Source organism: Poromitra crassiceps (assembly GCF_964638095.1).
Source record: "Poromitra crassiceps genome assembly, chromosome: 6".
Classification (NCBI taxonomy): Eukaryota; Metazoa; Chordata; class Actinopteri; order Beryciformes; family Melamphaidae; genus Poromitra; species Poromitra crassiceps.
In genome coordinates, this window is record NC_139627.1 from 41,014,308 (window position 1) to 41,029,639 (window position 15,332).

The window sequence follows — 15,332 nt, forward strand, 5'->3', positions numbered from 1 at the left end:
CCTTCACGGACCTCTGGGTGTCCTCAGACCACAATTTGAGAACCACTGCGTATAGTGCACTAACCTAGTCCACCACGTTGTATAGCTCCAGTACTTGTATGGGCTATAATGTGTGCCATGCATGTTCTCAGGTCCGACCATGTGTTCTGGTCTTCATTAGACTTTAGACTGAACATCCTTGCGGCCTGACAGCGCGAGCCTTTCATGTGTCCCCTGCCTGGTCCCACTCACCAGAGCCTAACCAGAAACACGCCACAGCCCAGGGCAAGGTCAGAGTTCTCACCACACCACGGCATTACAGCAACTATTGCCTTTCCTAATGGACGAGGCAAACACTCTGGTTATTTTTCATCAATCGCACAGACAATATATTCCATCTCATCATATCTAAAGAGTACCAGCGCAAATGGCCTGGGTCCATGTGGTAGTAATCTGGAGAGAATGCGCTGCTCTAGCTGCCTGACAATCCTGACCTGCAACTCACATGAGAGTTAGAGTTGGGAGCGCTCAAATTGTTCAGGTTACAATCCGTGTCATCTGAAGAGTAAAGGCAAAGTAACGTCCATCCATTTGATTCTTCGCCTCATACATCAAAGTGGAGTCAGGATTGAAGCTTTCATCAAAACCTAAATTCCTCTCATCCTTAAAGGGATACTGTTACAGCTATTCTTTCAACTATTGCAGGATGACACACACAAGTGGCTCGCAAGATTTGATAAATAGTGATATGCGTGTGGCTCATTGCAATGTTAATCTGCAGAACGGGTGCTAAAGGGTCAGCGGAAATGTGTGGGAGAAACAGGCTATCTTTGTTGCACTCCTCTATTCTCTACTCTAACATTTAAAAAGGGCTAATGTCAACCAGAAGAAGGATAAATATTGAACTGCCTGGGTTTTATTCAAAGAGCCAAATGAATAATATTGTGTATAAAAAATATCTGTTTGAATTTGAAAACAATATCCCTCGCCTGACTTTCACAATAGGGATGTAATGCCATGCAAAGTGGATAAGCTCTCTGGGCTTGTACCATCAGAGACAAAGCTTTTGCGCCGACGACCGGCTTATTATTTAGTTGTTGCATTTTGTTCCCTTTTCTATTATGTCCTCGGAGACTTGGGCGCCTTGCGACGTGCCTCAAAGGAGGCTGGAGGCCCTTTGTCTTGAGGCTTTCACACTTGAGGGCCGTGGGTATTTGCTGGGTGTAGGACGGTGACAGCCTGAATGGGAGAGGGGCGGGGCCTTGGCTAAACACTGGCCAGGCTCCTGGAAAAGAGAGGGGGGGATTAACGTGCACAGACCGAGAGGAACTAATCTCCTGTGACATAATAGAACTGTACATAAACAAGATCCCTGAGAAGTGAGTGGTGAAGCACTGACTGACGGAAGAGGCAGACTGTGCGAAAACCAGCACTCGCAATAATGTGGCTCCCTGTGGAAAACGCTGGAGATGAGACCGATCTGGAGGTTTTTCCAGTCGCAACAGAAACAGCTGGCACAGATCCAGATGAGGCAATATCACACATATAGCACACTTATAAACACAAGCAAGATCATATAACAGGACTTCTAAATTGCATTTAACATGGTGATATTTATGATATGAAATGAACAGTGAGTCATCTTTAATAGCAGAATAGAGAATTGAGTCTTTATCAGTACCACATCAGCACATCAGTATTTTTCAGTATGGGGAAACTGTGTTGTAGTTCTTGCAAGGTAAGACAAGTAGGGATTTAAGTGGGAAACAAGAGTATGGCAAGACAAGCGCTCCAGTGGAGCTGCTCAGTGGCCAGCAGATCAGACTGTGGTTGTACTGGTCAGCTTCCAGGTGTGAATGTGAACAGAGAGCATTGCTCTCAGTGAGACTCTCCCAGTATAAATAAAGGTGTAGAAAAATAATAAATAAATAAATAACTTTTTTTCTCTTCCCCAAAATGCTGGGTTTGGATGTCCAGAAGCAACAAGGCAGATTCAGGCAGAAAGGTAGATGCCATCCAGTTACAATGTAACTGGTCACAATGTAACTGGTTACAATGTAACTGGTCACAATGTGACTGGTCACAATGTAACCGGTTACATTGTAACCGGCATGAATCTTCACATGAGCTCGGTGGGGGAAGTGGATGAGTTGCTCTTCCCTTGAGCAAAGCACTGAACCAGCAGCTGCTCCAGTGGAGATTTGCTCAGTAGCAACAGTGCTAGACTGAAGTGAATGCCCTCAGGTCTAAGTGTATGATAAAGTCAATTTACAACCCATTTCAACTTGTTTGGTTACATACATGTTAAAACATGTGGATGGTATGAGGGTGTGTAGGAGACCATTATGCACTATTCAAATCTATTCTGTATTCACTCCTTCCACAGTATTATGTCTGCTAAAAAGGCGATGATCTGAAATATACAAAGAACCCAGCTTGAGGTTTGAAACCCGCAAATGGGATACTCCACACATAAAGGCTCAACTCGCATGGTGTCAGTCTTGCCGCCTTGCAGGCTTTATTTTCTTATAAACATTTCCACATTTCATTTTACGAGGGTGAAAGGCTGGTGAACAGTAGAGGGATTTAAAACTTTTCAAATACACAAGTGCTCTGAGAAGCGGAGCGTTATGTCGAGGGGTGCCCGACCCCAGCTATGGTATATTCACTCTGGCTGGTGAGTAGATGACCTGTTTATTTGGACTTGCAGGTCTCAGCCTCCTGGACCCATCAGTGAATATGCTGCATTGGGAGTCTGGCATGATCGCTTTTACAGCCAAAATAAGCAACCGCATCTGCCAAATAGTCCGAGGCTGCGAGGAGAAGCGTGTCTATTTACTGCTCACAGCAGTTTCAATTAAACAAATAGCAAAAGGAATAGGTTAAGGATTATTTTATTACTTAGCAGTTTGTACAGTTTCTACCATGGAAAAATAACATGTAACATAAGACTCTATTTACAATTCCATTTTTACAAAATGTCTTTACAAGATTTTTTTTTCCGGGTTCAAAAAATTTGAGACTAAAACACACAAAACATACACATTCACACACATCCAAACCAAACTTTGTAATACACACATAAATAAATATAGACATTCACTGACTGCTTCACGACAAATATTTCTACAGCCAAGAACATATACAATTCATCATTTCCACACAAGTTATAATTTCATTAATAAACATTACATATTACTCCCAATATAGTTCTTTGTTAATCTGTTAATGAAATATTGCTAAGATATTCAAAAGAGGTAACACAGACATTATTTCATGCCAACAGAATGCTAGTGTTTGTCATGCAAAACCATTACGAGCATTCAATTTGAAGCAAGTAATTAATTTACAGTTCAAAAATCAAATGTACTACATGCAACATACTATGAGAGATATTCTGGGTTAGACAACAATGATTTTAGTTACATTATCCATCAGTACTTACTGTATGCCTAAGCGCCTTTTTAATGGGTAAAACAAAAATAAATAGATGAATTTCTACTTTTCTTTCTTCATGAATAAACGATTGTTTTACAATTGCATGGCATTTCCCTCCATTTGTGTTCAAGTGTCTTCAATCACCTTGCCAATATATGTTTTTTCTTTACACCATGAGCTAATCTCACGTCATCAAGCAATCAAACAAACAGGTGCTGTGAGTTTTCTCCGATCTAATCCAACTGGAATTGGGAATTTGCTGTTGCTGTGTAGAATATTGATTGTTGGACCACAACAATTTGATGGTTCATGGATCTTTTTTTTTATTTATTTTTTACCTGGGGTTTGATGCATTGGTGAACTATATACTAACCAGTGCGAAAGTGAGATCTACAGTATACATTTGACTGTACAGACCAACACCCATCTGGTGACTGCAGTCAACAGAGGGGGTAAGAAGGAAAAGCCTGTGTGTTGAAAAAGGACCCATGTTTCACAGGCAGGGGCGTCAGTTAATGGTGTGGTGTGTTTGTTTGGTTCAGGGGCATCAGTTAATGGTGTGGTGTGTTTGTTTGGTTCAGGGGCATCAGTTCATGGTGTGGTGTGTTTGTTTGGTTCAGGGGCAGGGGCATCAGTTCATGGTGTGTTGTGTTGTGTTTGGTTCAGGGGCAAGGGCGTCAGTTCATGGTGTGGTGTGTTTGTTTGGTTCAGGGGCAGGGGCATCAGTTCATGGTGTGGTGTGTTTGTTTGGTTCAGGGGCAGGGGCATCAGTTCATGGTGTGGTGTGTTGTGCTGTGTTGTGTTGTGTTTGTTTGGTTCAGGGGCAGGGGCGTCAGTTCATGGTGTGTTGTGTTTGTTTGGTTCAGGGGCAGGGGCGTCAGTTCATGGTGTGGTGTGTTTGTTTGGTTCAGGGGCAGGGGCATCAGTTCATGGTGTGGTTGGTCTCTTGTGCTGTGTTTCTGATGGGTCCATCATGGTCTGGTGTGCTGTGTTTCTGATGGGTCCGTCATGGTCTGGTGTGCTGTGCTTCTGTTTGGTTCCACACATTCCTTCCCTGATAGACAGGAGCCGAGAGCTATCGGTGCTTCTCCCTGGTTGCCCGGTCCGCTGACTCAGTGTCTCTCTACCGATGGCTTCTGGTGATGAGAGTGGTGCTGCCGGAGTCTGGGTCCTACAACACACAACCAGAGAGCCACCAAGACCAGATACCATGTCAGCGATTCATACTGAAGTAATAATCCATCACATAATATATACTGTATGTCTGCAACTTTCCATCACTGCGAGATAATAGTTATTCCGGATACCCGGGTCATGAAAGTTTTGACATCAACATTTGCTGTTCTATACACCCAGTGGCTGTTAGCACTTTCCACGGAAAGTTCATCTGCAGCACATACGTTTACGTTTCTGGCAGCGATAACAGCAACAGCAGTTAATTAGTAGTTAGTAGAAAAACCGGGTAGTTAGGCATGAGCAGTGGAGCAAGGAAAAAGACATGCCAATCGGAAGTGCAGTGCAAAAACACCACAGCAAAAGAAGCATCTTGCAGAATACTACTTCACCCAAGCTAAGTAAGAAACAAACCTTTTACATATTCCCAAATCTCTTCAACACAGTTAGCAGCTGGAGCAAAGCAGCTGACAGTGACTTGGTACTTACGGTGTTGAACGACTGGTAAGACGCTCGGGGTCTGGAAGGTCTTGACAGTAGCAGGACCCTCCCCTCCTGTTGTTATAACCTGCACCTCCAGTCTGTAGTAGGTCGCCGGCCGCAGGTTAGACACCACAAGCAAGTTATGATCCTGCCGGAGTGGGGGGGAAGGAGGAGAACATCAGAAAACACGCAATGAGTCCAAATTACGACAGGACATGTTTTTGAATTTGACTGGATTTGAATTTTCAATGGGCTGTAGGATAAACCTGGGGGGTATCGGCTCTCTTTGCACAGACCACAGACAAAAACAAAGGACTTTGTTTTCATAAGACCTGTTCCCTCTCTCCTGCCTTTGCTGCCAGCCTGATAAAGCGTGTGGTGGGTGGTTGTATTTATAGATGAGCTGGCCAAGCTGGGAAGTGCAGACAGGCGGAACGTGTTGTTGATAGAGCAGATTATGTAGAATAGCGGCATTTCTCAGAGCTCTCACGGAGGATGAAAGAGGAAGGAGGCAAGTGAGATGAAAAGGTAGAGGAGGAGAACTTCCACCAGGGCACAGCGCTCCCTCAGATCTCGCCTAGTGTCTGCACACCACTGCTTATCACAAGATTCATGTAAAGAGCCCACAACTCCATTATTCTGAAAACAACTTTACCATTGACAGCATGGGACAATACCATCAGTTAAAATGTGGGTGATATATACTCTGACTGAGCTACTTGCCCTGTACTATATGGAAAAGCATACAAAATAGTATTTACCGCATACTAGTGATGCGCGGGCCGCAGTTATAACCGCGCTGACCGCGGATATCCCGCCCCGCAGGTGGGCCGGATCATAGAAATAAACATTCTGATTAATAGCGGATGGGTTGCGGGCGGTTGAAACGATGGATAATTAATGAGGAAAAATAATATTAATTACGTTCTCTAGTCTATGAACATATTTTAAGCTACATTTTTCGTCAGGCACATTCTTAGTCGCCTATTATTGTAGGATCCCCAAAGGACCCACGGCAGTGGTAAACAAAACAATAGCCATGTGCTAGGTCGCTAGGCTCCACTTTTGGTCCATATATGGTCAATGATGTCACCCTCAAGAGGAGTCTCCGCTGAAGACGTGTTTGAAGAGAAGACGCCTTCGTATTTTCCCATACAATGAGGCAATCAAGTAAACTAAACTTAAAGCTATAGCGTTAGCCGAGTAAGCTACATGAGGGCAAGTGGTGGACTGGACATAATACAGCATGGAAGTTTACTTGGAGTCTTGGACTGCAGCGATCGCACCAACGGCAGCAGAAACCGTAAGTTCACTCCTTTTATAGCGTTGTGAAATGTCGGGTGCATGGCGGGCGTGGATCTATAAATAGTATGAAATAATTTGCGCGGATTTATGTCGGGCGGTTGGTTCATGCATACACGCGGATTAGGATGGCATAAAAGCTCATCCGCGCATCTGTATCGCATACCGACTGTGGGAATTGGAATAGAAAAACAGCAATCCAATTGAAAAGAAAACAGACTTACTGGAGGCAGGATCTGGGACTGAGAGATGATGCTGTTGGGCAAGCTGTTTTGCCGGCTCTCGGTGGTGACTTCAGCCCAGGTGACTTGGAAGCCTGTGATTCGCTGGTGGGGAGCCACCCGGGACACGCGCCACAGGAAGTTTCCGGTGATGTTCCCCTCATTGATGGAGAAGGAGGCAGTGAGGTTCTCTGGCTTGGCCAAAACCTTGGGAAGCCCTGGAGCTGTTGGGAGGAAGGTGGTTTGTCATAAAGAGCTGTGGTTCTCAACGTGGGTTCTGGGTCCTCCTGGGGGAACTCCAAAGGGGGTCCCGAGCAAAATGATGAATGTTGAATGACCATCATTTCATTTACAATTTACGCAATTAGAGAATGTAGCAGAATTACTAGTTATATTATAGTTTCACTGTTTTTTGTTATCAAGTTTTTTCCATATTTGTCTCCCATTTCCCCCCCAATTGTACTTGGCCAATCCCCTCTGCTGTCCCGGTCGTTGCTCCACCCCCTCTGCCGATTTGTGGAGAACCGTACACTAGCACATGCTTCCTCTGACTGATACATATGCAGTCGCCAGCCGCTTGTTTTCCCGTGACAGCAAGGAGTTTCACCGGCAGGACGTAGAGCGTCGGAGGATTGCGCTATTCACCCAGTTCCCCTCCCCCCCCCAAACAGGTGCCCCGACCGACCAGAAGAGGTGCTACTGCAGCGACCAGGACTCATACCCCATCGGCTTTCCACCCGCAGACATGGCCAATTGTGTCTGTAGGAACGTCTGACGAAGCCGGAAGTGAATTGAATCCGGGGCTCCGCGGTGGTAGGAGAGTGCATTTCCCTCTACACTACCCAGACACCCTATGATAGTTTCACTGTTATTTCTCTACCTACTCTGCAGGTAGTCATGGAATTCTGGACAAAATCATATCCAACAATAAAAAACATTCTCAGAACTGGGACAAAACCTCATCAAATGGGGGCCCGTGGCCCTAATGTGGACTAAATGAAGGTCCTTGATATGAAAAAGTTTGAGAATAATTAATATAGAGCACGCTGCGTGAGGGCATATAACAGTGTATAGATGTATTTATAGCAGCCGGTGATGTCTAAACGGATGACTCACCTCCCTCCCCCGGGCAGGGGATGTGTTTGTGGGTCTTGCTGCGGATGGTGGCGCAGGACGGGGTGAGGAAGGTGGTGCTCTCGTCCTTGGAGCGTCTCTTGGACTTGAGCATGTGAACGGTGACTTTGTACTTGCAGGAGAACAGCAGGCCGGAGAGGTTGATGTAGTTCTCCTGAGCCAAGAAACACATGATTTCAGCCCCGATGACTTTGACATGTCGCCCAGGTCAGGTCCCATGGAGCTTCAGAGATAATTAAATACACAGCGCCAGGGAGGATCACGTTCCCGGGCTCGGGCCTAAGGAACTTGCCCCACATTACAGCACCACTTTGAACACTCACATGGTCGGGGTTAAGCCACCATTCTCCCATTCAAACGGCAATACAAATGATTATTTCTCTTTTTTTTGATGGCTTCCAAATGTAGCACAAACACAAGAGCAACTTCATAAAGAGCCAAAGTGGAGTCATGTGTCATTTTAAATGAGTATGGCATGTAAATCCATGTTAATGAATTCTGTGCAGCGGCCGAATACTTTACACTCATTTCAAACTTTAATCGTCTATTGATCTGAACAAAACTTGCCTCTCTCATCTCTTTTCGAGGAAACCAAAAAAAACGCATCCTGCTGACTGGTGGGTTTAGATCTTGCATTCGTAATAAAGCGGCTCTACGTTAATAGGCAGCCCCAAGAGAGAGGGTGTGTGTATGCTCTCTCCCCGATATATACTCTCTCTGATATGAAACAGCTCTGATTAAAAGTGAGCGAGGCGCCGTGCTCACACACAGGGGTCTAAGAGCACAAGGCTGGAATCCTTCCCAGTGATCTATAGAAAAAGGATGTATATATCCTAGCAACCAGAGAGCTGGTCCCCAAAGAATGCACTGATTGCCAGCCCTCTGCCATCCTGTATCAGCCTGAGCCCAAACAGCCAACTCCCAACCCCCCCCCCCCCCAAAAAAGAAACACTCCCAAGCGCCCCCCAAAAACACTCCCAACCCCCACCCAAAGCCTACTGTGCCCTAAAAGCAGCCGCATGCAGCAGCGTGGCTGGGGCTGTTGGAGTTGGAGGTGAATGGTCCCCCATTCCGGGAAACATTGTTGAAGTAAATACGTTTTATTGGCCAACACACCACATGCCTGACCACACGACTGACTCAGAATATTCAAAACAAGGGCCGGTGATTTGCCCAGTGCAAAGCCAACACAACAGCAGGGCTTCAGACTCGCTCGGTGGACATGTTTTCTTTAGTCCTTTCTAAGCATCAGACAAAAGATTAGGCACGTGCTTTGCATAGCACAGAGCTGCTGATCAAGCTACTGCGCCGTCTGAAACGATGGCTGGAGACTAACCTGCGTGACAGACTTCTCTGAGACTAACCTGCGTGACAGACTTCTCTGAGACTAACCTGCATGACAGACTTCTCTGAGACTAACCTGCGTGACAGACTTCTCTGAGACTAACCTGCATGACAGACTTCTCTGAGACTAACCTGCGTGACAGACTTCTCTGAGACTAACCTGCGTGACAGACTTCTCTGAGACTAACCTGCGTGACAGACTTCTCTGAGACTAACCTGCGTGACAGACTTCTCTGAGACTAACCTGCATGACAGACTTCTCTGAGACTAACCTGCGTGACAGACTTCTCTGAGACTAACCTGCGTGACAGACTTCTCTGAGACTAACCTGCATGACAGACTTCTCTGAGACTAACCTGCGTGACAGACTTCTCTGAGACTAACCTGCGTGACAGACTTCTCTGAGACTAACCTGCGTGACAGACTTCTCTGAGACTAACCTGCGTGACAGACTTCTCTGAGACTAACCTGCGTGACAGACTTCTCTGAGACTAACCTGCGTGACAGACTTCTCTGAGACTAACCTGCATGACAGACTTCTCTGAGACTAACCTGCGTGACAGACTTCTCTGAGACTAACCTGCGTGACATACCTCTCTGAGACTAAGCTGCGTGACAAGACTTCTCTGAGACTAACCTGCGTGACAGACTTCTCTGAGACTAACCTGTGTGACAAGACTTCTCTGAGACTAACCTGCGTGACAGACTTCTCTGCGACTAACCTGCGTGACAGACTTCTCTGAGACTAACCTGCGTGACAGACTTCTCTGAGACTAACCTGCATGACAGACTTCTCTGAGACTAACCTGCGTGACAGACTTCTCTGAGACTAATCTGCGTGACAGACTTCTCTGAGACTAACCTGCATGACAGACTTCTCTGAGACTAACCTGCGTGACAGACTTCTCTGAGACTAACCTGCGTGACATACCTCTCTGAGACTAACCTGCGTGACAGACTTCTCTGAGACTAAGCTGCGTGACAGACTTCTCTGAGACTAACCTGCGTGACATACCTCTCTGAGACTAACCTGCGTGACAGACTTCTCTGAGACTAACCTGCGTGACAGACTTCTCTGAGACTAACCTGCGTGACAGACTTCTCTGAGACTAACCTGCGTGACAGACTTCTCTGGTCCCCGGGTCTCGTTGTGGCTGCAGTACTCCGGCACCCACTGGACATGGTAGCGACTCACCATGGGGTCTGGGGGAAGGGAGGGGTCGGTTGAGAAGAGGGAATGTCACTCAAATAGCACCACACAGCATACAACAAAGCAGCCATTGAACATTAAATCATATATCTCGGTTGGTGGTCGGATAAAATGATGGTATCTCACAAATCATATCTCACACTGTTGATCTGTTCATTTAATCACGTTGATCCTATCTCCATGGAACATGCCATCGACTAGAGAAGATAAAAGCAGCATGGAAAACACGGCGCATTTCCGTCTTAATCCTCACGTTATCTTATTAACTGATTTCCCTGTTCCCTGTTTTTTTTCTTTTTCTTTCTCTTGTGTTGACTGCAGGCCCGTTCCACAACCACACGTGTTTTTTTCTGCAGCCTCATCAGTGGAGCAGCAGCCCTGCCTGCCCGTGCCGGGACACCAGCTCCTCCTGGCCACGCTCTACTATAGCAACAGCATTCACTTCATTACTGTATAACAGTAGCGCCTCGTAGTCAGAGGCTAATCAGCGGGGTTTATTCCTCCTGCCATCGCCCTCATCGTATTTTTACCGGATTTATTATTCACTCATCTGTGTCGCTTGGATGTGAAAACACTCCTCCGATTAATAATTGAGTTATGCTATGTTAGCCCCTCGGCGGGGGGCCTGCGCTGGCTGTGGTGGGGGAGATAAAAGAGCGGCCTTTGAAGGCTTAGACACAGATCTGGCACTCGGAGCCCCGTGAGCTCTTTGGAAGCAGAAGAGAGGAATTACAGGGAAGCGGGAAATTGGGGGGGAAAAAATAAACAAGATATGCTTAGCTGGCTCTGACAGAGAGGGGAAGTGGTATGTAAAACAAGGAAAGGGACATGGAAATCAGGTAGAGAACAGAGCCACGGCAGCGCTCGATAAATCATGACTGGAAGCTAGCCTCAGAAGTGCCGCCGCGCGCCGCCGGACTGCTGTGTATTGTCGGCGCGTGGGGGCAGACAGTGATACATTATCTGAGCCGGTGTACAGTAACGTTCTGTTACGTCGGCCGAGCCGAGACAACCCAGAGAGGGGCCGGGGCTGCTCTGGCTCACAGGCGGCGAGACAGTATGAGTGAGAGCTTAACCGCGGCTACGCTAACCTGTCCCTTTTTCTCCGTCACACAAACCAGATCGCTCCGTCTGTACGTCTGCATGCTTACAGCGGTGTGACCGGGCGCTGTCAGCGTGAGCGGCAGGGTCATCCCTCACGCCGTGCCCACACCGCCGCCGCCGGGCCGCTCTACAGGCGAGCCGCAAGGAGAAAAAAAGACCCGGACCGGGGATTAGCTCCGCTCCAAACACTGTGGTTCTGAAGCCATGCTTGACCCCGTCATCATCACTCAGCTCTCCGAGTCCCGGGCCAACCTCGCTAGCAACTCCGGGCCAGCATGCGGAGGTCTCACTCCATCTCTCTCTCTCTCTCTCTCTCACACACACTCTCTCTCTCTCTCTCTCTATGATTCAGCAGTCGGTCTCTCCAAGCTCCAGCACCAGGCCTCTCCTGTAGCCAGCCGTTTGCATTCTTGACTCGGAGATGTGGAGCTTGGCTTGGGCGATGACATATATTAGCAACATAACATAGACCAGTGAATGGGACTTGACAGGTTACCCTGAGAGCACGGCTTTCAAGGTTTCCATATTTCCACTCTGGTATTAACAGAAGGGTTGGGGGGGGGGGAATGGACGCCGCTGGGACAGGCATTCCTATAGGCTTTAACCCCTCGCGGTGCAGCTGCGATCCGAGAGTGTGCTGCCTGCCGATGACGTCAGGCCTTGTAAAACAAAATGGAGTGCTTCAGCGCTAATGCGAGGGCGAGGATCTATTAAATACAGCTGTCAATAAATCCCGTCGCACCGCGCGGGCTCCGCGTGTTTATTGTTTTTGACTAAACAGTGGCTCCATGTGCAGGTTTATACCCGTTCACCCGCAGCCCTCACAAAGACACATTGTTTCATTTTATTTCATCCACGCACCATCCGGACCGGTACCACATTTACTAAATGAATCTCCAACTGCATGAGTAACTGAACGCAGAATGTATTATGGTCCACATGAGTCGAAGTGATTGATGGACATAATGAGGTGGTAATTGGCTTCTGATTAAGGCTAAGAACCCGTACAGTAGAATGCATACCTCCCCGGTTCTTCCAGTAGACGCGGACCTGCAGCTGGCTCTCCTGGTAGAAGGGCGTGCCTACTTCGAGAGGGCCAGAGGGGCGTTTGGCCAGGGTGGAACTGACTGGAGATATCTCCTCCTTCTTTGACTTGAACACTGATTTTGCTGGGAAGAGAAGGGAGAAAAAATGTTTGCTGCTGTAGCTAAGACACACTGTTTTGCGGGTAATCTCTCCAGCATGGTCACGGCAAACACACAATAATTTCTTTGTAACATCATCACAGCGGTTATAACTTGTTCTTTATGCGTAAATATGTGGTTTTGCAACTCAACGGGCAGAGCGGGGCACCGACGCTGCCAAGGTTAGGAGTTCAAATCCCTGTGGAACTGCCCGTGCTTCAAAACGAACGCACCCGCGGCGTTGAGGCTTTTGGGCCCGTGCTTTCTAAACACGCAGGAGCTCCGTACGAGCTGATGTGTTGTCGGTGTACCTTGGCAGTGCACCCATGCCTCTCATGTTTCTTATGATGACTGCGTGCTGAAAAGTGCAGTACTTGTGTCATGCTGTAGGAACATTCAGCTCTCCACATCGCCCCAACAAGAAAGGAAAAAACCCAAAACAAAACAAAACAATTGGTTCCTCTTTGTTCAGCTGCAATTTGACTGCATGCACTAAATCACATCCATTTCCACGTGAAGCATAGGGCTAGGTTTCAAAAATCGAAAAATCGAATCGAACTTAATTTGAATGATCCGATATCTGTGCACCAGTTTAGAGGGTTCCTTGTAAAATTTACAGCATTAGTTCTCTGAGAATCTCTTTCATATCCAAGCAAAATTGGTAATGTAATTGATATTTTAACTAAATCAATATCGAATCGAATCAAATAGGAAATCTAATCAAAACCATGTGAATCGGAATCAAATAATCAGAGGCGATACCCCAGTCCCAGTGAAACATGTTAATTTACTGTGACAAAACATTACAAGTTAGACAGCTGAATGAACAAGTGAATATCACCCAAAGCATGGTTACCTGAGTCGTTACTCTGGCCGGTACTGAAGTGGAGAGACGCCTTGGAGCTCTTCAGACGCACCTGTCCCCAGTAGGTGACCGCCTGCAGCTCCACGGTGTAGCTGCTGTTTGCCTGCAGCGCCTCCAGGTCCACCCAGCTCTGAGCCTGCCAACAGACAACACCCTTAACTGACAGCACTGTGTGACGGGGACACTTTAGGCCTCCCGTCAAAGCCACCGGTCCCGGTCACTGTCGCGGTCATAATCCCATCTCGGCCCGGCCCGGCCCGGCTCGGGAAAGCCCGGGTTATTAGGAACACATGTGGGGCTGAGGAGAAGGCATGGTGGTGAGGAGATAGCCTTCAGGGCCTTGTGAGGGAGACGTGTTATCAGAGCCTCCCATGGCTTCCTCACCGTGTGTTGGACTTGCAGCATTCCGCCGTCAGCGGGAGCTTGATGAGTTCTAGTTATTGACCGTGCGTGTTTTGACATTCCTCTGCCAGCAGGTGGCTTTCAAAGCCCCGAGGTGCCAAAGTGGAAACCACTAGTACATGTGTCAATAGGTGTCTGGTGTCTCCCACCTCTATCTCCTCCGTGCCACATCTGCTACGCATTTCAAATACGAATTCAGGGGAAGACTCTGCAGAGGTGCGTGTGTGGACTGTCTAGACAAGCTGCCTTTCTCCTCCGGTCTCTAATGAAACGCCATACCGAGCAAGAGGGGTGTCTGTTATCAGCTCATGTTACTTTATGCGTTATGCAAAAGGCTCAGAGAACGTTTTAACGTCTTTCACTGCTGGGAATATGTTGACTGGCAAAATGTACTCAGTCATGCATGAAAGATGGTGTGTGATTTATAGTGTGTATTCATACAATTTATTATGCAGCTCGGTTCAATTGAAAGGAGTTTAAGAAGCCATTGTTGCAATCACCTGCCATTTCTAAGGCCTGTTTGTGAACACGAATATGTTTATTTTTTTGAATCTAGAAGCAATACAAACCAAGACTCTCATCAAAATGTTAAGTCTGGAGTTGATGAAAGAGAGACTGACTGGGTAGACTCTTCGTTTGCCTGTTTGTTTAAGCTTTCACATCCAAATGATATTTATCTTTTCTGATCGATTGCAAATTATGCTTTTTATCTGATATCTCCCAGGCAGGAGGCCATAAAACCTCTCTGGTTTCTGGCTGGAGAAGATAGTTGTGAATGTTCCAGTATGCAAAATTAACCATAACCAAGCATAACGGTATGGACAATGTGAATATTTCCCTTTAACCTTATTATTTCATAAATCAACGATCCACCAATACCTAGGCTATTTTAATCTAAGAATATAATAGTTTTAGTTGAGTTTTGTTGGAGCTAGAGCAACTATTCAACATAGTCCTCTAACTCATAACGGAACAAAAGCAACTAATTACTTGATATCTACAGTATGTGTGAAACACTGAGCAACTCTGGATTTGATATTGATGCAAACACCAACGTTGCGTTGCAGCGGACACATTGGGAGTATGCTCATAATATAATAAGCACGGGACTTTGAAGCTACTCAGATGTGTTTAATTAAAGAAATATGTGGCTTAATCTTCTCAAACTATCCCTGGAGCCTTTTCATGGACCAGTTTTGGAATAGCAGCATGACACAATCAGAAATGCTGTGTAGGAAAAACAAAACCTCCAAAGTGCAAAATGCTGTGGGATTTACAACTATTCTAAATAATAACAATGATAATAACTTTGGCAACACAAATCCATATATCCAAGTAACACAGACCCCTGAAATTATGATGTATCGCTGTAAATGATGCTAAAATGAGACGCTGTGTTTTCTCCCAAAGCTTAACCATTCATTTAAGGCTATTTTCCACCAGTTTGGGGAAATAAAACAATGAATAGGGCATTGTGTCGATCTGCGTGTGAT

At 46.5% G+C, this 15,332-nt stretch overlaps 1 protein-coding gene across 1 annotated transcript in view; it reads right to left on the reverse strand.

The window, feature by feature from the left end:
- Window positions 1–2,773: 2,773 nt before the first annotated feature.
- The window catches only part of anos1 (anosmin 1), a gene marked incomplete at its 5' end in the record, with an annotated part of 50,274 nt that continues 37,715 nt past the window's right edge, over window positions 2,774–15,332 (reverse strand). The window contains 7 exons of the mRNA XM_083638364.1: window positions 2,774–4,588; window positions 5,080–5,221; window positions 6,600–6,820; window positions 7,713–7,884; window positions 10,189–10,277; window positions 12,411–12,557; window positions 13,429–13,573. Of these exons, the coding sequence (XP_083494490.1) occupies window positions 4,530–4,588; window positions 5,080–5,221; window positions 6,600–6,820; window positions 7,713–7,884; window positions 10,189–10,277; window positions 12,411–12,557; window positions 13,429–13,573 (975 nt within the window). The 3' untranslated portion in view covers window positions 2,774–4,529. The remainder of the gene's footprint in view (window positions 4,589–5,079; window positions 5,222–6,599; window positions 6,821–7,712; window positions 7,885–10,188; window positions 10,278–12,410; window positions 12,558–13,428; window positions 13,574–15,332) is intronic.